Genomic DNA, 26,408 nt, shown 5'->3' on the forward strand with positions numbered 1-26,408 from the left:
TTTTAACTTTTTGTATTGTTTGTTGGTTTGGCAATGCCACTGTCAGCCAGAGAAATATGCTGAGAAGGATTATCACCACAGCAAGCAAGGTACTTGGAGTCAAACAGACAGGCCTGGATATTAGATCTTTAAGGTCAGGGCCCTCCGCAAGGCTCACAAAATCATTTTAGACCCAAGCCACCCCCTGTACCCGGACTTTGAACTACTCCCCTCTGGGCACAGGTATAGGGCACACCTGAGCAGGAAAAACACAACTAGACAATCATTTGTGCCAGGTGTGATATCCCTCCTAAATAGTTTGTGCTAATGTTCCTATCGACTCAGTAAGGCCAGCAGGCTAGTCTTTTTTTAAATGTTTTATTGGTATGTAACTGTTATGAAAGTTGTATTGTCAATTTTGTTTTGTATTTAAACGCCACTTTAAACGTGTACATGACCCTGCAACAAACTTTCCCCATGGGGACAATAACGTCAATAAGTAAGTAACTTTTCAGGGGAGTCAGGAACCAATATACTCAGTCAGTTAGGAAAGCTAAGGCTAACTCTTTCAAACAGAAATGTGTTTCCTGTAGCACTAATTTAAAAGGTTTTGGGACACTGAAGTCCATGGAGAATAAGAGCACCTCCTCCCAGCTGCCCACTGCACTGATGATAGGAAACACTGTCACCACCGATAAATCTACGATAATTTATCATTTCAATAAGCATTTTTCGACGGCAGGCCATGCTTCCCACCTGGCTACCCCTACCTCGGCCAACATCTCAGCACCCCCTGCAGCAACTTGCCCCCCCCGCTTCTCCTTCACCCAAATCCAGACAGCTGATGTTCTGAAAGAACTGCAAAATCAGGATCCCTACAAATCAGCTGGGCTAGACAATCTGGACCCTCTCTTCTAAAATTATCCGGCAAAATTGTTGCAACCCCTATTACTAGCCTGTTCAACCTCTCTTTCGTATCGTTTGAGATCCCCAAAGATTGGAAAGCTATCGCAGTCATCCCCTTCTTCAAAGGGGGAGACACTCTACACACAGACTGTTATTGACCTATATCCATCCTGCCATCCCTTTCTAAAATCTTCAAAAGCCAAGTTAATAAACAGTTCACCGACCATTTCAAATCCCACCGTAACTTCTCCACTATGCAATCTGGTTTCCGAGCTGGTCATGGGTGCACCTCAGCCACACAAGGTCCTAAACGATATCATAACCGCCATCGATAAAAGACAGTACTGTGCAGCCGTCTTCATCGACTTGGCCAAGGCATTCGACTCTGTCAATCACTGCATTCTTATCGGCAGACTCAAAAGCCTTGGCTTCTCAAATGACTACCTTGCCTGGTTCACCAAGTACTTCTCAGATAGAGTTCAGTGTGTCAAATCGGAGGGCCTGTTGTCCAGACCTCTGGCAGTCTCTATGGGGGTGCCACAGGGTTCAATTCTCGGGCCGACTCTTTTCTCTGTATATATCAATGATGTCGCTCTTGCTGCTGGTGATTCTCTGATCCACCTCTATGCAGACGACACCATTCTGTATACATCTGGCCCTTCTTTGGACACTGTGCTAATAAACCTCCAAACGAGCTTCAATGCCATACAACACTCCTTCCGTGGCCTCCAACTGCTAGTAAAACTAAGTGCATGCTCTTCAACCGATTGCTGCCCGCACCCTCCTACCCGACTAGCATCACTACTCTGGACGGTTCTGACCTAGAATATGTGGACAACTACAAATACCTAGGTGTCTGGCTAGACTGTAAACTCTCCAGACTCACATTAAGCATCTCCAATCCAAAATTAAATCTAGAATCGGCTTCCTATTTCGCAACAAAGCCTCCTTCACTTATGTCGCCAAACATACCCTCGTAAAACTGACTATCCTATCGATCCTGGACTTCGGCGATGTCCTTTACAAAATAGCCTCCAACACTCTAATCAGCAAACTGGATGTAGTGTATCACAGTGCCATCCGTTTTATCACCAAAGCCCCATATACTACCCACCACTGCGACCTGTATGCTCTCGTTGGCTGGCCCTCACTACATATCCATCGCCAAAACCCACTGGGTCCAGGTAATCTATAAGTCTTTGCTAGGTAAGGCCCCGCCTTATCTCAGCTCACTGGTCACCATGTAGCACGCGCTCCAGCAGGTATATTGCACTGGTCATCCCCAAAGCCAACACTTCCTTTGGCCGCCTTTCATTCCAGTTCTCTGCTGCCAATGACCGGAACGAATTGCAAAAATCTCTGAAGCTGGAGTCTTATATCTCCCTCTCTAACTTTAAGCATCAGCTGTCAGAGCAGCTTACTGATCACTGTAGCTGTACACAGCCAATCTGTAAATAGCACACCCGACTACCTCATCCCCATATTATTACACACCCTCTTGCTCTTTTGCACCCCAGTATCTCTACTTGCACATCATCATCTGCACATCTATCACCCCAGTATTAATGCTAAATTGTAATTATTTTCGTCTCTCGGGCCTATTTATTGCCTACCTCCCTACTCGTCTACATTTGCACACACTGTACATACATTTTTCAATTTTTATTTTATTTTGTGTTATTGACTGTACGTTTGTTTATGTGTAACTCTGTGTTGTTGCTTTTGTCGCACTGCTTTGCTTTATCTTGGCCAGGTCGCAGTTGTAAATGGGAACTTGTTCTCAACTGGCCTACCTGGTTAAATAAAGGTGAAATAAATAAATATATGATAAAAATAACATCTCATCCAAACATCACACACCATAGCCTCCTTAACTCTTCCTGCATAAAGAAATACATATATAAGCTTCCACCAATAAGCTTCCTCCCCGCATCTCCTCTCCTTGATCTGCGCTACGCGGAAGCAATGTGGAGGAAACTTCGCATGAACCTAGTGTGTCACCTGTGCAGTTTGTTAAACAAGCAAAGAAGACAAAGAAACAAAGAGGGAAAGCAACGTCTGACTCTTCAGATGTACCCGCCCGACTGTTGAGATGTACGACTTCACCGGCGCTCTGGCTCCAACAGAGGGAAATTCATGACCTTCCTCCGTCGCTGTCCATCACTCTTTCCCTCCCAGCAGGAGCAAACCTTTTTTATTTGTTCAAATTACCACACCATGTCATTCTCTTCAACTCCACTCTCAATTTCCTGTCTCGGCTGACGTTTGCAGAAGGGCACTGATTGTCGAGAATGAGGGCGTGATTTATTTGATGTCTAATGTCTGGTTGGGGGTTGGGTGGCTCTCGAAAGCTCTTGGGAACAGGTACAAAGAGGAGAGAAACTTGAAGTTCCTCCAACTCCTGCCTTCTAGCTGACATATGAGAGATTAGTGGTTAATTAGGTTTGAAAAGTTGACAGGCATGCACGGAACTGGCCCTGACTGAGCAAATGAGAGATGAGTCTTGCAGGGGGAAGAACACCCAGAACCAATATAAATACAATAATTATCTATCCTGTTGCCTAGTCACTTTATTCCTAGTTGTATGTACATTTATAAACTGGGTGGTTTGAGCCCTGAATGCTGATTGGCTAACAGCCGTGGTATATCAAACCGTATACCACGGGTATGACAAAAACATTATTGTTACTGCTCTGATTAGATTGGTAACCAGTTTATAATAGCAATAAGGCAACTCAGGGGTTTGTGATATATAGCCAATATACCATGACGGCCTAGGAACAGTGGGTTAACTGCCTTGTTCAGGGGCAGAACGACAGATTTTTACCTTGTCAGCTCGGGGATTTGATCAAACAACCGTTCGGTTACTTGCCCATCACTAACCACTAGGCTACCTGCCACACCATGAATAGCAATAATAGACATAGTATGTCCCGGTCGGTGGGAAACCAAGCCCCTTCTTCCCCTTCCAGTCAGATCTGAAAGTATTAGATAGATGTAAGCGCAATAGAAAGCTAGATTGACCCTTAACTGTTGCTTATACCTTTCAATTCTTGCAGATCTGCAAAGGGACAAGGGCTAGGGAAAGATGTTGATTTTGGAATAGGCCAATTTGACTTTGGAAGGACACAACCTAGCAGTCTAAGGCTAGCCCTCAACAACTAAAACCGATGAAAGTTAGATAGGACTTATAAACCTCATTACTTTTCCACCCAGTCCTATCAGATGGTTTAGGGACCAGAAAACAGAACATAAAGAAGAAAGCCATTTTTCTTTTAACCGACTCTGATTTAGCTACAGCCTGAGAGCTAATGCTGCTAAGCAAAAGAAGGTCACCAGAGAGATTTGCATGTAGCATTTTTCAAATGTCCCCCCGCCCGTAGCTAGAGCCAGACCATAATAAACACAGTCTCCGACAACAACCACAAAACACCCATAGTCTCACTGGAGCTAAAACACCATACAACAGTCCATTTCATTCAAGCGGACAGGGTGTCTTTCCTTGATACATTCATCAAAAAGCACGTTCTGCTCTTGAAAGGCATGTAAATTGCTTCCCATAACATCAAATGGCGTGTGAAATTGACATCAAAGGAGATAGAGACTTGAAGTTTCACCTGGATCTGTTGTTTACCAGGGTTGCTTGTGTTAGAGGGCTTGGCAATATGGCAAACGTGCCATACTTCAAAGCTTTGAATTGGAAGGTCAAAGTTGAATTTCAAGGTTGAACCATACTTATTTTTATTTATTTTAGGGGGCAGATCAGCTTTAATATTACAGATAGATTGTAGCTTCCATTAATGTAATTGTCTGCATCACTTCCAATCCCCCATATTTTTTTGCAAATATACACCATCGTTCACAAGTTTGGGGTCACTTAGAAATGCCCTTGTTTTTGAAAGAAAAGCAAAAAAAATTGTCCATTAAAATAACATCAAATTGATCATAAATATAGTGTAGACATTGTTAATGTTGTAAATTACTTTTGTAACAGGAAACGGCAGATTTTTTTATGGAATATCTACATAGGCGTACAGAGGTCCATTATCAGCAACCATCACTCCTGTGTTCCAATCGCACGTTGTGTTAGATAATCCAAGTTTATCATTTTAAAAGGCTAATTGATCATTAGAAAACCCTTTTGCAATTATGTTAGCACAGCTGAAAACTGTTGTTCTGATTAAAGAAGCAATAACCTGGCCTTTAGACTAATTGAGAAACAGATGCGGAGGAGTGGGAGGCCCCGGTGCACAACTGCATTAGAGTGTCTAGTTTGAGAAACAGATGCCTCACAAGTCCTCAACTGGCAGCTTCATTAAATAGTACCCGCAAAACACCAGTCTCAACGTCAACAGTGAAGAGGCGACTCCGGGATGCTGGCCTTCTAGGCAGAGTTGCAAAGAAAAATACATATTTCAGGCTGGCCAATAAAAATAAAAGATTAAGATGGGCAAAAGAACACAAACACTGGACAGAGGAACTCTGCCAGAGGAAAGGAAGACCCAGAGTTACCTCTGCTGCAGAGGATAAGTTCATTAGAGTTACCAGCCTCAGAAATTGCAGCCGAAATAAATGCTTCACAGAGCTCAAGTAACAGACACATATAAAACATCAACTGTTCAGAGGAGACTGTGGCCTTCATGGTCGAATTACTGGGGGTAAAAAACACTACTACAGGACACCAATAAGAAGAGACTTGCTTGGGCCAAGAAACACAAGCAATGGATATTAGACCGGTGGAAATCTGTACTTTGGTCGGATGAGTCCAAATTTGAGATTTTTGGTTCCAACCGCCGTGTCTTTGTGAGACGCAGAGTAGGTGAACGGATGATCTCCGCATGTGTGGTTCCCACTGTGAAGCGTGGAGGAGGAGGTGTGATGGTGCTTTGCTGATGACACTGTCTGTGATTTATTTAGAATTCAAGGCACACTTAACCAGCATGGCTTCCACAGCATTCTGCAGTGATACGCCATCCCATCTGGTTTGCGCTTAGTGTGACTATCAACAGGACAATGACCCAACACACCTCCAGGCTGTGTAAAGGCTATTTGACCAAGGAGAGTGATGGAGTGCTGCATCAGATAACCTGGCCCCCACAATCACCCGACCTCAACCCAATTGAGATGGTTTGGGATGAGTTGGAACACAGAGTGAAGGAAAAGCAGCCAACAAGTGCTCAGCATATGTGGGAACTCCTTCAAGACAAGTTGGAAAAGCATTCCAGGTGAAGCTGGTTGAGAGAATGCGAAGATTGTGCAAAGCTGTCATCAAGGCAAAGGGTGGCTACTTTGAAGAATCTACATAAAATATATTTGGATTTGTTTAATACATTTTTGGTTTCTACATTTCATAGTTTTGATGTCTTTACTACTATTCTACAATGTAGAAAATAGTCAAAATAAAGAAAAATACTTGAATGAGTAGGTCAGTCCAAACTTTTGACTGGTACTGTACACACATATAAATACATATACTGTATATACACACACACACACTTTCAAATATATATGTATATATATTTTCCTTTATTACTACCACCACTGCCATAACTGGAGTAAACTAGTGAACAACAACGCTTCGGCTTCTACTTCCAGCTTACTATTACGATATACATTTTATAGACAGTCTATTTTACAATAGTTCTATTTTGTTTGCTTTTACGCCTGCCCTTCCTCTACCCTCGACCTCTCCCATCTATGTCTGATGTCCATCCAGTTTGATTTCTCTATTTACCGTATCATATATTGACCATTTCAAACTGTCCTCTTTCACAAAAGTTCTGAACCTATATACATTTTACGGGCACAGTATGTTTTACATGAGTTATCTTGTTGTTATTAGTTGTTATTACTCCCAACCTTCAGCTCCATTCAACCCCTCCCATCTAATCTCTTAACACCATCCATTTTGGATTTCTATTTGCTGTGCTGTGATGTTTCACAAAAGTACTGAACCTTTCTATTCTTATTGTTTCTGCAGATTGTAAGTTGAAAATAAATGTTTTTGCTAAAAGTATTATTATATTATTGACCGATTGACGATGACTTTTCAGATCACCCAGTAGTATTATCTGCAGAGTCAGCTCCAGGTAAATATTGCAATTCTTCAGCCATTCCTGGACCTTCGACCAAAAACAAGCAACATATGGACAGTACCAAAACAAATGATCTAATGATTCTGTCTCTTCACAGCGAAATCTGCAGAGCTGAGGAGGTTGTATCTCCCATATAAATAACATTATATTGGTTGCAAGAATTTTGTATAAAAATTGAAAAATTGAAAAATATCATTTTTTTAATCCGGGTGTCGTTTTGCGTATCAGTTCATAAACCATCTGCCATAGGAAGATATTTGAGATGTACCGATTCCAACTATTTTGCAATCTATATGGCACGGCTGTCATTTTTTTAATCCTTAAATGAAACTGGTATACTTTTTTATTTATCACAATTTTCTTTAACGGAGGACCAACAAACAAGTTCCTTACTTTTTACCCCTTCCACTTTCCTCTTCCATTTTTGCGGTAATGCTGCAATTAATTGGTTGTAATTTTGGGTAGAGCAGACATTTCCATATGTTTTTGTTAGCTGCACGTGTGACATAACTCCACCATACAAATGAAAGGTCAAAATTCTGTAACTGAACATTTGGAACAGTGCTTATTTGCATATTTTTTCCCCAGAAGGTTTTATATATACAGTGGGGAGAACAAGTATTTGATACACTGACAATTTTGCAGGTTTTCCTACTTACAAAGCATGTAGAGGTCTGTAATTTTTATCATATGTACACTTCAACTGTGAGAGAAGGAATCTAAAACAAAAATCCAGAAAATCACATTGTATGATTTTTAAGTAATTAATTTGCATTTTATTGCATGACATAAGTATTTGATACATCAGAAAAGCAGAACTGAATATTTGGTACAGAAACCTTAGTTTGCAATTACAGAGATCATACGTTTCCTGTAGTTCTTGACCAGGTTTGCACACACTGCAGCAGGGATTTTGGCCCACTCCTCCATACAGACCTTCTCCAGATCCTTCAGGTTTCGGGGCTGTCGCTGGGCAATACGGACTTTCGGCTCCCTCCAAAGATTTTCTATTGGGTTCAGGTCTGGAGACTGGCTAGGCCACTCCAGGACCTTGAGATGCTTCTTACGGAGCCACTCCTTAGTTGCCCTGGCTGTGTGTTTCGGGTCGTTGTCATGCTGGAAGACCCAGCCACGACCCATCTTCAATGCTCTTACTGAGGGAAGGAGGTTGTTGGTCAAGATCTCGCGATACATGGCCCCATCCATCCTCCCCTCAATACGGTGCAGTCGTCCTGTCCCCTTTGCAGAAAAGCATCCCCAAAGAATGATGTTTCCACCTCCATGCTTCACGGTTGGGATGGTGTTCTTGGGGTTGTACTCATCCTTCTATTCCTCCAAACACGGCGAGTGGAGTTTAGAGCAAAAAGCTCTATTTTTGTCTCATCAGACCACATGACCTTCTCCCATTCCTCCTCTGGATCATCCAGATGGTCATTGGCAAACTTCAGACGGGCCTGGACATGCGCTGGCTTGAGCAGGGGGACCTTGCGTGCGCTGCAGGATTTTAATCCATGACGGCGTAGTGTGTTACTAATGGTTTTCTTTGAGACTGTGGTCCCAGCTCTCTTCAGGTCATTGACCAGGTCCTGCCGTGTAGTTCTGGGCTGATCCCTCACATTCCTCATGATCATTGATGCCCCACGAGGTGAGATCTTGCATGGAGCCCCAGACCGAGGGTGATTGACCGTCATCTTGAACTTCTTCCATTTTCTAATAATTGTGCCAACAGTTGTTGCCTTCTCACCAAGCTGCTTGGCTATTGTCCTGTAGCCCATCCCAGCCTTGTACAGGTCTACAATTTATCCCTGATGTCCTTACACAGCTCTCTGGTCTTGGCCATTGTGGAGAGGTTGGAGTCTGTTTGATTGAGTGTGTGGACAGGTGTCTTTTATACAGGTAACGAGTTCAAACAGGTGCAGTTAATACAGGTAATGAGTGGAGAACAGGAGGGCTTCTTAAAGAAAAACTAACAGGTCTGTGAGAGCCGGAATTCTTACTGGCTGGTAGGTGATCAAATACTTATGTCATGCAATAAAATGCAAATTAATTACTTAAAAATCATACAATGTGATTTTCTGGATTTTTGTTTTAGATTCCGTCTCTCACAGTTGAAGTGTACCTATGATAAAAATGACAGACCTCTACATGCTTTGTAAGTAGGAAAACCTGCAAAATCGGCAGTGTATCAAATACTTGTTCTCCCCACTGTATACAGGGGTATATAAAACAGAGAGTCCAGTTCTTAGAAATCCAATCCTGTACTGGTTATTCTAACTCCCTTCTGAAGAAAAGGAGAATTGGTATTAGTGACGATTCTTAGCAAATCAACACTTTCCACTAGAACTAACATTTCACAAACCCTCCGACTATTTCGACCACTTGTTCCAAAACTGGGTTGCTAGCTTACTGGTCTGCTCTGCACTCATACATTAGAGCAGGGATCATTGACAAGATTCAGCCGCGGGCCGATTTTTCCTTGAGCGGATGGTCGGGGGGCCTGGAACAGGCAGGGTCGCCAGGTAGCCTAGCGGTTAAGAGCGTTGGGCCAGTAATTGAAAGGTCACTGGTTTGAATCCCCGAGCTGACTAGGTGAAAAATCTGTTGATGTTCCTCTGAGCAAGGTACTTAACATAAGAGCTTCTACTGAAATGTAAACATAGTTAAAAAAATATATATAATTGACCGCCCAAAGCCAAAACAGATGTTTGACTAAAACATCATTTCAAACCTTGCTTACGTTTGTATATGATCACGTGTCTCTATTATACTTGGGAACAGATTTCTTAAATTAAGATAACACCAAGAAATCAGCTCCAAGTTTTTACAACCTATTATGCCCCCCCGCCCCTCAGAAAACTTGGGTGGCCAAACCAAACCACCCACGAGCCAAATTCAGCCCGGGGGTCGCCAGTTGGAGAACCGTGCATTAGAAGAGTGGGGATTGGGTTAAACATTTCACTCACCAGGGTCTCCACTCCAGCTAAGAGAGCAGGGAGAGCATCAGAGCAGGAGCATTAAGATTAAACTGCAATCAGCAGTCAGTAGGCAGAGACAGGGTTTAAATATCAAGCAAGGATCAATGCTGCATTACCGTACACTTTCATTTCCCCTCTCATACAGCCATGCACTCTTCCTTACACACACTTGCACATCCTATTCCTCCATCTTATCTCATTCTTTCTCTCTCACACACACACACACACACACACACACACACACACACACACACACACACACACACACACACACACACACACACACACACACACACACACACACACACACACACACACACACACACACACACACACACACACACACACACACACACACACACACACACTCCTAATCCCTCCCTATATGATGGCTTGGTATCTCCACTCCGTCTCTCCTAACAGACAGACAGAGAGAGAGGCATTCCAGATAACAGGCAGTCCACCAGCCAATGAGCAGCAAGCACAGCCATTCCATTCCCACCCAAAGGGAAGGGGTGCTGCAAGGGTTAATGCAGTTCATTTGGAGGCTACCACACAGCCAATAGCCCAACTGTATTTGTACTGTAAGTATGAGTTATTAACTAAGACTGTATTTCTCTGTGATATTTCACAAAGACATTCTCATGTAATCTTCTTGATTCGCTGCATACAAGTATGGTGCTTCCACTGAAGGGAACTGCTACAGGCTAGAACATCAGGATTGAATAGGTGATTTACTGATAAGAAGAACCAGGAAACGATCTATGCTGCACTAACAGCATTACCTAAATGCTTACCACGGCAGCAGTGGCAAACGGATAGCCACAACGTTAGGACGACATAGCGAGCAGGTTATCTAATCCATTCTGCAGGGGAGGGACTCATGCAGTATAGATTCCTAGATTCCATTCCAACGAGGGTTTCTCAATAGATCAGTGGGCTTATTGGATCTATGGATTCTCTCTAGTTCATTCGTCTCTAGGGCACGGTGGAGCTAGTGAATGAATATAGATTCACTGTGCTGACGGAGGGAGTCTGGCTCTTTCTCTCAGCCTACACCCTATTAGGTGCAGTGATGGAGTGGGATGAGTGTGTGTGTGTGTGTGTGTGTGTGTGTGTGTGTGTGTGTGTGTGTGTGTGTGTTTGGTTTTCCTATCCTTGTGGGGACCAGAAGTCCTCACAAGGATAGTAAAACAAGGAAAAGTGGGGACATTTCGTTGGTCCCCACAAGGAAAAAGGCTATTTTAGGCTTAGAATTAGAGTTAGGTTTAAGGGTTAGGGAAAATAGGATTTTTAATAGGAATCAAATTGTTTGGTCCCCACAAGGATAGTAAAACTAATGTGTGCGCATATGTGTCTGCACGTTTATACACGTATGTGTGTGTGTGTGTGTGTGTGTGTGTGTGTGTTCAGCTACATGTTTATTTTCCTGCTAAGGGTGTGTGTGCTCGTGTGTGTGTAAAAGAGACAGGGTAGATCAAGAGAAAGGGAAGAACAGAAACAGAGAGCAAGAGAGAACGAGAATAAGAGAACGAGTAAGAGAACGAGTAAGAGAGAGAGGGAGACAGTGCAGAAAATCTGAAAACAAAGAGACAGAGCAGGAAAGGGGGATACCTAGTCAGTCCACCTGAATGTATTCAACTGAAAAATCTTCTGCATTTAACCCAACCCACCTGATTCAGAGATACGGGGGGGCTGCCTTAATCGACATCCACCTCTTCGGCGGCCGGGGAACAGTGGGTTAACGGCCTTGCTCAGGGGCAGAACGACAGATTTTTTACCGTGTCAGCTCGGTGAGTCGATCCAGCAACCTTTCGGTTACTGGCCCAACGCTCTAACCACTACAGTGTGAAAGCGAGAGAACGGAAGAGGGGGGGGGCAGAAAGAGAGAGAGAGAGACTCATTCCAACAGAAAGAGAGAGGAGCAGGCTCTGGTTACTGCAGCCCTGCCAGCCTGACTAAACGGAACCACACTGGATAGCCTGTTGGGTCTGAGGGGACAGGGGTGACAACCAGGGGGCAGCTGGAACAAGGATGGGCAATCAGGCCAGGGTGTGGGTAACCTGACCTGGGGTGTGAGAGTGGGATGTGAGGGGTGGGTATAGGTCCAGAGACATGGGTATTGGGTGAAGGAGCAGCAGTAGTAGTAATAGTAGTGGCTGCCAGGCTAGGTATAGTCCTCGGAATGGAGCTGTGACTGGACTTGGCTCGGAAGATGATAGTGGAAACTGCTTGTAATGTAGGGGTGTAGGGTCAGAGGGAAGGGCGTGTGAAGGGTGAAGGAGTAGAAGACACTGACTGAAATAGGCTAGGTGATGTTGGCTGGGTGTAGTATGTAAAGGCACATTTTCAAGATATGTAACTTTCAAAATACAGAAATCATCCCCGTATGAGGATTTTGAAAGTTACATATCTTGAAAACTTCATTGCTGACAAGCAAAACATTTTGGGACTGTCAACTATGGACTAATGAAACAAATACCAAAAGATAGTTTTTGGGTGGAACTTTCCTTTAAGAGCATTGTGCCAGTAACCGAAAGGTCACTGGTTCGAATCCCTGAGCTGACGAGGTGAAAAATCTGCCGATGTGCACCTGAGCAAGGCACTTAACCCGAATTGCTCCAGGGTCGCCGTCAATAATGGCTGATCCCTGGCCGTGATCTCACTGTCCCTGAGCGTGTCTCGGGGGGAGTGGGATATGCCAAAAACTATTTTTCCTAATTCACACGTGTATAATACACACCCACCTAATTATTGTTATAATAATTATTAATTGCGTCCCGAGAGCCCATATAACCAAGCATTAGTATAGAATCTAAAGTAGACGCTTCCAGAGCGAACAGCTGGGAGCGGCAGCCAGTCTCTGTCTCATTCATCATAGGTGTGTAGTAGAGAGACAGGGGACTCACACCAAACCAGCATCAGCTAGCTCCCAGGCTATAATTAAACAGGAGATGAACAGGAGAACTCATGACTCTTACCCACACACTCAAACATACATACACTGACATCCCAATACACACCTACGCCCACACAAACAGCACGCGCACACATGCAAAACTGACGCCACACACACATTCACACTCAACACATACGCTGCTGCTACGGTCTATTATCTATCCTGTTGCTTAGTCACTTTACCCCTACATACAGTCCCCTCTGTAATTATTGGGACAGTGAAGCATGTGTTCTTCTTTTGGCTATGTACTCCAGCACTTTGGTTTTGAATTGATACAATGACTAGGAGGTTAAAGTGCCAACTGTCAGCTTAAATTTGACAGTATTTTCATCCATATCAGGTGAACCGTTTAGACATTACAGCACTTTTTGAGCATAGTTGAGTATTTTGTGCCATATTCCTAGCACGCAATGATTACATCAAGCTTGTGACTCTACAATCTTGGAGGCATTGTCTGTTTTGGTTGTGTTTCAGATTGTGCCCATCAGAAATGAATGGCAAATAATGTATTGTGTCATTTTGTAGTCACTTTTATTGTAAACAAGGATAGAATATACATTAATGTGGATGCTACCATGATTACGGATAGTCCTGAACGAACCGTCAATAACGAGTGAGAAAGTTAGATGCACAAATATCATACCCCACCCACAAATGCTAACCTCCCCTGTTATTGTAATGGTGAGAGGTTAACATGTCTTGGGGGTATGATATTTGTGTGTCTGTATCTTCCTCACTCATCATTATGTCACGCCTGCTCCAGCTCTCCCTCTCTGAGCTCAAGGGCACTAGACTGCCTATCATTATGCACACCTGTCACCATCGTTACGCGCACCTGCACCTCATTGGACCCACCCGAACTCCATCATTATTTGATTGCCTCCCCTGTACGTCTGTTCCATCCCCGTGTCAGCAATGATGTCGTTATTTTGTCCCCTGTCCATGCTCCGTTCCTGTCCTGTTTCATGTCCGTTAATTATTACATTTTCTCCCTGTACCTGCTTCCTGTCTCCAGCGTCGATCCTCACACATTATTGACAATACATTCAGGACTGAAATAATCATTTCAAATCCAAAGTGCTGGAGTACAGAGTCATTTCAAATCCAAAGTGCTGGAGTACAGAGTCATTTCAAATCCAAAGTGCTGGAGTACAACAAAACACAATGTCTGGGTTTGCGCCAGACATTACCTTTTCCTTGATGGCCAAAAAGCTCAATTTTAGTCTCATCTGACCAGAGTACCTTCTTTCATATGTTTGGGGAGTCTCCCACATGCCTTTTGGCAAACACCAAATGTGTTTGTTTATTTTTTTCTTCAAGCAATGGCTTTTTTCTGGCCACTCTTCCATAAAGCCCAGCTCTGTGGAGTGTACGGCTTAAAGTGGTCCTATGGACAGATACTTCAATCTCTGCTGTGGAGCTTTGCAGCTCCTTCAGGGTGATCTTTGGTCTCTTTGTTGCCTCTCTGATTAATGCCCTCCTTGCCTGGTCCATGAGTTTTGGTGGGCGGCCCTCTCTTGGCAGGTTTATTGTGGTGCCATATTCTTTCAATTTTTTTTTATAATGGATTTAAATGGTGCTCCGTGGGATGTTCAAAGTTTCTGATATTTTTTTATAACCCAACCCTGATCTGTACTTCTCCACAACTTTGTCCCTGACCTGTTTGGAGAGCTCCTTGGTCTTTATGGTGCCGCTTGCTTGGTAGTGGCCATTGCTTAGTGGTGTTGCAGACTCTGAGGCCTTTCAGAATAGGTGTATATATATATATATATATATATATACAGTGGGGAGAACAAGTATTTGATACACTGCCGATTTTGCAGGTTTTCCTACTTACAAAGCATGTAGAGGTCTGTAATTTTTATCATAGGTACACTTCAACTGTGAGAGACGGAATCTAAAACAAAAATACAGAAAATCACATTGTATGATTTTTAAGTAATTCATTTGCATTTTATTGCATGACATAAGTATTTGATACATCAGAAAAGCAGAACTTAATATTTGGTACAGAAACCTTTGTTTGCAATTACAGAGATCATACGTTTCCTGTAGTTCTTGACCAGGTTTGCACACACTGCAGCAGGAATTTTGGCCCACTCCTCCATACAGACCTTCTCCAGATCCTTCAGGTTTCGGGGCTGTCGCTGGGCAATACGGACTTTCAGCTCCCTCCAAAGATTTTCTATTGGGTTCAGGTCTGGAGACTGGCTAGGCCACTCCAGGACCTTGAGATGCTTCTTACGGAGCCACTCCTTAGTTGCCCTGGCTGTGTGTTTCGGGTCGTTGTCATGCTGGAAGACCCAGCCACGACCCATCTTCAATGCTCTTACTGAGGGAAGGAGGTTGTTGGCCAAGATCTCGCGATCCATGGCCCCATCCATCCTCCCCTCAATACGGTGCAGTCGTCCTGTCCCCTTTGCAGAAAAGCATCCCCAAAGAATGATGTTTCCACCTCCATGCTTCACGGTTGGGATGGTGTTCTTGGGGTTGTACTCATCCTTCTTCTTCCTCCAAACACGGCGAGTGGAGTTTAGACCAAAAAGCTCTATTTTTGTCTCATCAGACCACATGACCTTCTCCCATTCCTCCTCTGGATCATCCAAATGGTCATTGGCAAACTTCAGACGGGCCTGGACATGCGCTGGCTTGAGCAGGGGGACCTTGCGTGTGCTGCAGGATTTTAATCCATGACGGCGTAGTGTGGTACTAATGGTTTTCTTTGAGACTGTGGTCCCAGCTCTCTTCAGGTCATTGACCAGGTCCTGCCGTGTAGTTCTGGGCTGATCCCTCACCTTCCCCATGATCATTGATGCCCCACGAGGTGAGATCTTGCATGGAGCCCCAGACCGAGGGTGATTGACCGTCATCTTCAACTTCTTCCATTTTCTAATAATTGCGCCAACAGTTGTTGCCTTCTCACCAAGCTGCTTGCCTATTGTCCTGTAGCCCATCCCAGCCTTGTGCAGGTCTACAATTGTATCCCTGATGTCCTTACACAGCTCTCTGGTCTTGGCCATTGTGGAGAGGTTGGAGTCTGTTTGATTGAGTGTGTGGACAGGTGTCTTTTATACAGGTAACGAGTTCAAACAGGTGCAGTTAATACAGGTAATGAGTGGAGAACAGGAGGGCTTCTTAAAGAAAAACTAACAGGTCTGTGAGAGCCGGAATTCTTACTGGTTGGTAGGTGATCAAATACTTATGTCATGCAATAAAATGCAAATTAATTACTTAAAAATCATACAATGTGATTTTCTGGATTTTTGTTTTAGATTCCGTCTCTCACAGTTGAAGTGTACCTATGATAAAAAGTACAGACCTCTACATGCTTTGTAAGTAGGAAAACCTGCAAAATCGGCAGTGTATCAAATACTTGTTCTCCCCACTGTATATATATATATATATATATATATATATATATATATATATATATATATATATACACACTGAGATCATGTGACACTTAAATATAGTCCACCTGTGTGCAATCTAACTAATTATGTGACTTCTGAGGGTAATTGGTTGCACCAGATCATATTTAGGGGCTTCATAGCAAATACATATGCATATCCATATCTGTTTTATTTATTTATTTATATTTAGAAACAAGTAATTTTTTTCATTTCACTTCACCAATTTGGACTATTTTGTGTATGTCCATTACATGAAATCCAAATAAAAATATATTTAAATTACAGGTTGTAATGCAACAAAATAGGAAAAACGCCAAGGGGGATGAATACTTTTGCAACACACTGTACACCACACAATACCACCACATACTGTAGGAGTATTTTTTTAATTGAGTGCAATTGTATCAAATGCTAAGAAGTCTAAGGGTATGTTATGCGGTTAATGTTGATCCTCCGGTGCCTCTGTTGCACATGTCATGTTGAGAAGAGGCTAGCTAAATTAATCAGTTTGGATGATGCTAACTTGGTTGTCAGTCATCGGTCATTATGGTATGAGGTGAAAGGAAGTTGTCACCTTGAAAAAAAAAGCTGTCCACTTGTCTGTCGAATAACAGGTGAGTGAAGTGGGGACGCAGTGAAAGTGGACTCAATCAACCTCAAAAAGGAGAGTGGTAAGGTGGATTATTCTGAATCATAAAGTGGAAAATCACATTAGAAAGTCAACTCAGTTGTGGGGGTTAAATCCACCCCTTTCAAATCCCAATTTAACCTTAATACCAGACTGTACATTAGTAAATAGCCTCTCAACCATGACCGTATCTGTCTGTCAAAGACTCTAGGTTTTCTTCCTTTCCCTCATAGATGGTCAAAAAAACGACACATGAACATACCTTTACATGTACAGTATATTTAATAAATGTATTCCAGACACTTTGTCTTGACACTCCTGAAAGACTTGCAAAAGGTCAACTTCACCTAATTGTATATGAAACATTAAACACAGTGTTTGGAGCATTTGCTTTCACATGCTTCCTTTTCCCCAATCCCTACCATCCATAAGCTCCGGATACCGAGTTGTGGGTTCACAAGGTCAAGTCGAGGCTATCAAAACGGGTAAACAAGTGAATAACAGAGCGAGCGAGAGAGGGAGGAGAGTCTTAACAGCAGAAGGCAAGAGTCCCCCTCTCTCCCATATTGTCAAAGGCTTTCTGCTCCAGTTGGCTCGGACAAAAGCGAGTGAGGACGCCGGAGGCTTTTCCCGCTATGATCGCTGTGGTGCTGGCCAGGCTGGATAAAGGGCCCTATTAGGCCGGTGAATGGGCCCCCATTAAAGACATCCACACTAGTATATCTAGGGGCCCTGACGTGGGCTGCTGTTAAGACAGCGTGGGCCCCGGGGCCAAAAGGCTCCGCATCAGGAACCTGAGAGGCACCTGACAACATGACAGGCTGGACACTCCCACTCACTATACACAGGTCCAAAGGAGAAGGACAGCTAAATGCAGAGAATGAGGGGGGTTTGCTTAAGACATAAACAATTGGCCAAGGAATGTGAGGCCCTAGAGCTAGTAAGAGAGAGCCTATGTTCTCAGTTAACCTACCAGAACAATTAAAAGGTAACAAAATATGCAAATGTAGGACCGCAAACGGGTCACAATTTCGTTGCCAAGCATAATTGATTCTGTTTAGCATTTCAAAAGAATGTGTTTACCGGTACAGTGTAGCCAGACAAAAACAGACAACCGTCTGAGATGGAACCAGACATAATAACACACAACCACCTGGCACCACCACTGGGTGCTATGAGGTCAGCTTACAGATAGGGGGCAGTAGAGAGTTAGAGAGGTCACTGGTCCCACTTTTCTTTTTAGCTGGATTAAATGAGACCCTGTTTGACTCGGAGATAAGGCAAGACCTTCCCAATCCCTCCCATAACCTTTTGTTGGTGTGTTTTATGCCAGCTTGTGAAAGGCAGGGGGTGTGTGCGTGTTTGTGTGTGTGTGAGTGACTGTCCATGAGCGTGTGTCCATGCAAGCATGCATGAGTGTGGGAAGAGTGGGAAGTGTGGGCAAGATGTGTGTGCGTGTGCACTTATTTAACAGCATTGCTGTTAAGTTTCATGTTAAAAATGCAGTACGAGTAGTGCAAGAGGAAGACGAAGTAAATGGACACACGCTCATTCATTCCTAGCCGCCGTGCTTCTACACCTGCATTGCTTGCTGTTTGGGGTTTTAGGCTGGGTTTCTGTACAGCACTTCGAGATATTAGCTGATGTACGAAGGGCTATATAAAATAAACTTGATTTGATTTGATTTAAAGAGGGAGAGAGAAGGGAGTGCGGGAGAGAGAGACTGGAAAATGGAAAGAGGAAGGAGAGAGAGGGAAAGAGGGAGCGAACTAGGGGTGGAGGTTGAGAACAAAATTAGAGAGACAAGAGGGAGAGCGACGGGAGTGTGGGAGAGGGAGAGAAGAACTGGAAGAAGAAAAAAGAAGGAGAACGGAAGAAAGAGGTTGAGAACTTGAAGGCGTTGTCGCATTTCTTTCTTTTTGGGGAACAGAGACACAAACAGAGGAGTTTGTTCTGGACTGGAACACGAGCAGCACAGACCGCATGCTCTCCAGGGGTACAATTTCACAGCCCCTAATTACAGTGGGGTGTAGGATTTCTTATTGGGGCCTGCCAACATCTCAACACACACACTATTATACATGTCACACACACACACACACACACACACACACACTATTATACATGTCACACACACACACACACACACACACACTTAGACATGAAGGCATACACTCAAACAATCCCACACAAACACATCCACCCGCTCAAAAACAAAACACCCATACACACCCATGGTCAAACTGCGGGAACACGAGCTATAACTACAGTACAACTCAGGTCATGAAGCCATGTAACAGTCAGGACCATGGATAGTTTCAGTTGATTTATAGAAAAATAACAACAATTTCAGATATATCATTCCTATAACGCAATATGAATGTAATACTGATGTGGTCCTTTACTGTACTGTATATTCATGTATCTATTGTATATTACTGTATATTCCTGTACTGCATCTACTGTACAGTGTACAAAGGTTACTGTATATTCTGCTGTATAGCATCTTTTGCACTGCAGTCAGAAACAGTTGGTGTTTTTATCCCTCTATTCTCTCTCCTTGAGTTCTTTCTGGGTCATGAATAATGGCCTATGCTGTGATACGTCTTCCACATGGCAAGGCCGTCGCCATGGGAACAACCATTTAAGCTGAATGGAGAGGTACATCATTTTGCCATTACACCCCCTCCTCCCTCCTCCCTCCTTCACTCCCTCTTTACTCCGCCGCACCCCCTTACCCCTGCCTGCCCCCACCCCTGATACTTATACCTCACCCTTAGCGCTTCAACTATGACTAAAGCAACTCTGCAAAGTGTTCTACTAGTGTGTGTGTGTGTGTGTGTGTGTGTGTGTGTGTGTGTGTGTGTGTGTGTGTGTGTGTGTGTGTGTGTGTGTGTGTGTGTGTGTGTGTGTGTGTGTGTGTTCGTGCATCTCTGTATGTGTGTGTGTGTGTGTGTGTGTGCATGCACGCATCTATGTGTGTGTCTCCTGAATCTCCCCGCTCCATTCCCACTCCTCTCTTTTCACACACTCCCTCATTTACATTCACTGTACAATGCAGGTTATTCTTTTCTTTCTCATGGAATCTTCCAAAGCAAGAAAGAAGGGAAACTAGGCCAATAGGCTGCGGTAAAGCCTCTCCCTTGCCTGAAGTATCCCCCTCTCTCCCTCCTTCTTTCTCTCCTTCTTGGCCTCTCTTTCTTTCTGGGTCCTTTCCCTGCCTGAAGTCCTACCTTCTTTCTCCCCTTCCTACCTTTTCTTCTCCTTCTCTTTCCTGCTGTCTGCCTCTCTCCCTTCGTTCCTCCCTCTCTATCTAACCCCCATGTCTTGCCATTCCTGCAGTCCCATTCATCCCCCTCTCCACCATGCCTCTCGTGATCTTTCCCTCTCTCGGTCTATGTTTCTCTCTCTCCCCATTACTTAATTTATGCCCCGCCCCCCACCCTGTCTAGTCCCGGGTCCTCCTGGGTTAATCTGTAAGTGGTCCAGATGCAAGTGCTCATTAACCTGGTACAACCTGCTAAGAGGCTGCAACCTGCCTGCCTGCCTGAGCCCACAGCCAAGGAAGATAGGAGAAACAGATAGAGGAGGAAAGGCGGGAGAGGGGGAAGGGGGGCAGAAAGAAAAAGACAGGTTGAGAGAAAGAGGGAGAGAGAGAACGAGAGAGAGAAAATAAAAAGAGTGAGAAGAAAGAGAGGGAGAGAGGACAGAGGGCCTTGGAGGATGGGAGTCGTTACCTAACCTCATTCTCAGAATCCTTCAGCTTCACGGGACGTTTATATTGTCACGCTTTCATTTCATTCATTCCGACTCCATTTCCATGCATGGTTCTCGTGTTATCCCCGAAAAGCCCCCACACTCCTTGGGATATGAGCGTCAGAGAGAGGACAACGTAATACCCACCCCCCTCACCCTCTGCCTACAACACCCCCCCCCCCCCCACACCTCTTCACACCTCACTCCGAGGCCCCCGTGCGTACCTCATTTCCAACTCTGAGGGAGAGAAAAAAAGGGGGGAAAAAGCGCTACACACATTCTCGTGTTTTTCTTACACACTGCTGCTGTCTCTCGCCCCCCCACCCCCACCTAACCCCCACTCCATGCACCCCTCACCATATCCAAATGTAACCCGCCATCATATAACATAAGCTCCCGACACCCCTCTCCCCAAACCCCCCACCCTGATGTCTGAGCAGACCGTTGGTTATGTGTGGAATAAATGAGCTCATTCATACAGAGTCGAGTGGGACTCCGCTCCGTCCCCTTTCCCTCGCCACCGACCCAATGTAAACAACCCAGAAAGGTAGCTATGGCACGGACGGATTATAACTGTTATTACTGGGTAAGACAGGGCCCTCCACTCACTCTCTCTTTACCTATACCCCCCCCCCCCCTCCCACACGCTGTACTGTAAATCTAACACAACACACGACCGACAGTCAATATTCTTAACAAGATAACGGGAATAGTAACTGTAAACGACAGAGAAAATAACCAGGAGACCTCAATTTAGAAGAGAGGGAGAAAATCAAACTCATAAAAGCCCAACATCTAAGGGACCCAATAAAACGCCCAGCACGATTCAAAAACAAAGCAATAAAAGAACAAGCCCAAAGTGTATTCCTGATGAAACCGAAGTTATGACACAACCTCACAATAATAGCCCTCCCTAAGGGGAGAATCCGAACTTCCACTTAAGTAGAATTTTCACTTAGTCATGCATTGACGTCGGTGAGAGACTAAGGGACTGTAAGTTATTTATAATGAGGGTTACCTGGAGAAAATATGATCTCTCTGAAACGAAAATCCTTTCAGTAAAAATATTTTTATCCTCGAACCTCCCTGAACAAAAAAAACAAGTGACCGTCCCCTGTACCCCAAATAATAATTCAAACATAAAGTGGATAGCAGAGAAGATGCCTACAGTTTACCCTCACCCCTAGGACAGACCAGAGCCTTAGATATGCCATTTTAGAAACTGTTCGTTTTGTAAGCATTACATGGCAAAGTAGCCATAAAGTCGTGGATTTGAAGACCACCACGGATAAGGGGGAGGGGTTTATAAACGCATTTCATGCAATTCGACGTCAATACCACAAGAGACCATGACAATGAATGAGCGCATGCTGCAGCACCAGAGACGTTGTGATTTCTGTATGGGCTATTGTTAAAAAAAGAGGATGGTCTAAGTTTGGAACAGTGGTGAAGTTGTCCATCAACTCAAAAAAAAAAGAACCAGTTACAACTGAAGTATCTGATCATAAATGAATTCGAGAAATAGCAATTCATTGTTTAACACAGCAGCCACATATCATCAGGTAGGCCTATACGCACTTGTAAAAAAAAATATGTTTTAATACGTAACATATATGAATGGGCGATGGACATCCACAAATGAATACGTACCATACGAAACGTAACATATCATACTAAATGGAGTGTCTCGGATTTATTTACAGGATAATACGAAATTCTCTGAGACCAGGTTGGAACAATACGTGACCACCGCTGTCCTTTCTGAACCACGATTCGAAGGGCGGTCAAAATCGCTCAAAATAACCCTCATCAAGATGTTGCCTACATCGAACAGTCCTTCTCATCACGTATTATTACAATTAGAAGATTATGACTTCTCACAATGGGGCTCGTTTAGTAAAGTTGCATAGCAGGCCTATAATACAGTATGTTACACCAAAAACACCTCCTCATCAAATGATTGGCATGCCGTTTCAACGGTAAAATGTGAAGAATTACCATCCACGATCGACAGTGATCATTTGAAACGAGGTATGCCCAACTTGGTGTTTGAGGGCATTAAAAATATAACATGTTCTTTAGGCGAGATGTGTGGGCATATAGGCAAGACTGCAACTGGCGGATGCATTTTGTGCAAATATTCTACAAAGAAATTCAATCTGTCGGCTATAGGTTGTCGCGCAGCCTCAATGTCAGAGACAAACCAAAGATATCCCATATGCATCGGAGTCGCTGCATTTTACAGCTTGTTTCTAGCCTAAAGCATTGCGGACTAAAGCGTCGTTATAGATGATTGAATATAAAATCAGGTCCATTTCCTTGATATTAAAATCAATTAAATCAGTAGCAGCTTTGGACCACAGGAAGAGTAGGACCTAAGGAACGCCTATCCACTGCAATGTAGCCTAGATTCATATTTTTTATATATTTTTTATATATTTAACCTTTATTTAACTAGGCATATACACCATCCCAGCAGCGCAAAAACTCGGGAAGGAAGTACATTTTCTTCGAAATATAACTTTGCCCTGTGCTTCTCCGAGCGTGCTCTTCGTATAACCTAGGCCCCTCAGACTCAACTCCGGACCTTGAAGCCAGTTCCACTGAGTGTTTTCATTGTTCCCCTCTAAAATCGGGGACTGATTTAGACCTGGGACTCCAGGTGGGTGCAAATCATTATCAGGTAGAACAGAAAACCAGCAGGCTCTGGACCTCGTATGGTGAGATTTGAATACCCCTGGCATAGGCCTATAGCACGTGTCGAACTCATTCCACGATGGCCTGAGTGTCCGCGGTTTTTCGCTCCTCCCTTTTACTTGATTGATGAATTAAGGTCACTAATTAGGCATGAACTCCCCACACTGGTTGTCTAGGGCTTAAATGAAAGGAAAAAAACTCAAACCTGCAGACACTAGAATCTAGTGTCTGCAGTGACTAGATCCTTCATGGAGTGAGTTTGACACCCCTGGCCTATACTACAGGCTATGGATAGGCGCACTGAATATTACACGCCCAGCAGAGAGAATCAGGGATGAGAGGCATTATCGGGCACACATGAGATACTATAATAAGCAACGCAGTCTCAAACCCTGAGCAATATGACATGTCATTTATTACAAATTACATCACCCTCCCCTGGACTAAATAAGACAAATACTAAACCCTCCCCCTGAATCAAAGTAAAGTTACGATTCACCGTTCTGCCCCTTAGGAACCTAACTTACCTCTCATACTCTAGGTTGTCATGGTCACAGCGGGCGTCTTTGTGTTTCTCCCAGTCCTTCCCGTGACGGCATGTGGTGAGGGACACTATGTCCTTCCCGTTATGGATATGATGCAGGGCGTTACGGGTGTCCGAGCCGATGCCCGTTAGATACCGCTTCCCTTTGAACATCAACAGGTACTTCCTGCGCGGTGGCACCGTGTTTCGCACCAACCAGCCCCTCTCGCCCCCCTTCTGGGGGTGGTCCTTGGAGAAGAGGGGGATGGAGACGTCGAACCCGGGCCGGAAGTGTTCCGTGTTGAGGCTGGCTTTAGCCAGGATGGCCTGACCGATGTTGAAGCCCAGGTCCTCGGTGTAGTTGGGCCAGGTGCCCGAGTACAGGTTAAAGATTAGGTGGTTCCGTCCCTCGTTCCAGAGCGGGTAACCCTTGATACGATCGTCCAAGTTGGGCACGAACTGCCCCGAGAGCTGGTCGCGGTCCAGAGTGTCAATCCCCAAAACGAAGAGACATGCCTCGCGAGGGTCCGTGGTGTAGTACCGCGACTCGCCTATAGACGTCAGTATCTTACGATAGCTCTCCGACCCGCGCTCACCCTTCTCCGACGGGTAAACGTACACTCTAAACCCGTCCCGCCCTCTACGTCGACATCTCGTAAAGTCGAAGCAGGTCTCCATTCGGCAGCGACTGTCTTTATAGATGCCCGTCCAGGCTTGGTGACGCTGGCGGGGGGACTCGGCAGAACCAGGCCCCGTCTGGAGTTCCTCCAGCTGGGCATAGCCCGGAAGGAGTACCCTGTCGGTCCAGTCGGGCCAGGGGCGCACCACATCGCCCCTCTGCTGCCCCAGCAGCTTGAGGAGACGGACCTGGACCCCACCGCCCCAGTAGAAGAGCAGCAGCCAGCAGCAAGCACACAGCCCCAGCAGGACATACTTCTTACGCGCCTGCATGGAGCCCAATGTCTCTCGTTCTCTTCCTCTATCGCTGTCGCTCTCTTTTTTCCCCCTCTCTCTGCCCCTCAGCTCCAAGCCTCACAAAGGTGGGTGAGTTGTTTCAAAGGTCTAACAAGGAGGGTCCAATATAGAACAGTGTGGTAACTTGGACATCATTTCTTCCAAGTCTGATCCAGTCCAGTTTAAGCCCATTGAGGATAAATAAATGGATGTTGAATCCACTCTCTTCTGTTTCGCTCTCTCGTCTCTCTCTCAGAATTGGGTGCTGTTAGCCAGTCTCTTGCTAGACAGTCTCTGTGGCGCGTGTGTGCATTTCCTGCGCTGCCCGATGCTGAGGATGATGAAGGGCGATGTCTCCTCTCTCTCAAGCCCTCCTCGCCGCCTCATGGCGCCCGCTGTCTCCCGGGTCTCTCCTGGGGACGTAAACAAACGAGATCACAGCTCAGTACACAACCAGAGGAGCACTCAACAGCACAGATGCAGCACTAGGTACATTAACAAGTCAAGGAACACTGTCTCAAATGATTCAGCAACGCACCATTATGTAAAGCACACAACACACCCTTATACCAACATACAGATATACTGTATAAACCAAACCAAAACATACACATACATCAGCATCAGCATGAAGCGTGTACAGACTCAGCAATAAATTAGCCCGACGGAGGGTAATTTCATACACATGACAGTGCAGTTGGACTACTTTAGGCTATAAAACCCTCTTAAGTTGACCTGAACTGATCAAATCTTTATGTAGAACTCTGTTGAAGATTAAAGCTAGTCTCCTCAAACACAGAGCTCGCTCAGTTCAGTTCACATAGCTGACAGCTCTGACGAGACACACATAACAAGAGACTCTCAACGTTTAAATATACTCCCCCACTATCTCTACATTTGAGAATGGTCAAAGTCGTTTGAATGTTTGGTCTGGTTATGCTATTGACGTCCAGTCCTGGAAGCGTGTTGTTTTGTATGCCGAACATGAAGCAGCCAGCTCTGATGTTATCATGCACTTCAAGCTCCAGTTGAACAGCATCAGATACAGTTGAGATGCAGTGGAGGGGGAAATGGGGAGCCGTTTAGCCACTGAAATGGAGATTTGTAAAAAAGGGGAAAAATAGAGCCACTTTATGGCGCTGTAACGTCCGTTAATCTTGGGGTGTGGAGAGAGGTTTTTTTGTGTGATATTTGAAAACATCATGCAACGGTTTTCAACACAGTATGTTTGCCCAAGCACCCCCCATAACTCCCAAGTGTGTGCGTGTGTGTGTGTGTGTGTGTGGAAAACCTCACAGAGCAGACCAGTGTTCCTACTGCCAGCCGCCACACAAAGGCAGCTTTCAGGTCTCACCTGCTCTCCCTCACTTTCTCTTTTCATCCCTCTCTTTACCTCCCTCCCTCTCTTCTACCTCTCCCTCACATTCCTCTACCTTCTCCATCCATGCGGAATTGAAGGCCACCCTCCCTGTTCTTCCTGTTATCACCTGTATGTATGGAGCCTGATATTGATCAACAATGCA

The 26,408-nt window shown here is 44.6% G+C and overlaps 1 protein-coding gene across 2 annotated transcripts in view; it reads right to left on the minus strand.

The window, feature by feature from the left end:
• The window catches only part of ext1c (exostoses (multiple) 1c), a 77,433-nt gene extending 52,135 nt beyond the window's left edge, over window positions 1-25,298 (minus strand). Inside the window, exon 1 of one of the 2 annotated variants that reach the window (XM_071374701.1) lies at window positions 23,936-25,298. In XM_071374701.1, coding sequence (XP_071230802.1) covers window positions 23,936-24,882 — 947 coding nt within the window. In that variant the 5' untranslated portion in view covers window positions 24,883-25,298. The remainder of the gene's footprint in view (window positions 1-23,935) is intronic. The other variant, XM_071374700.1, reaches the window with a different exon arrangement.
• Between the last annotated feature and the right edge of the window lie 1,110 nt (window positions 25,299-26,408).

The sequence above is a fragment of the Salvelinus alpinus genome, chromosome 29 (genome assembly GCF_045679555.1).
Source record: "Salvelinus alpinus chromosome 29, SLU_Salpinus.1, whole genome shotgun sequence".
Lineage (NCBI taxonomy): Eukaryota > Metazoa > Chordata > Actinopteri > Salmoniformes > Salmonidae > Salvelinus > Salvelinus alpinus.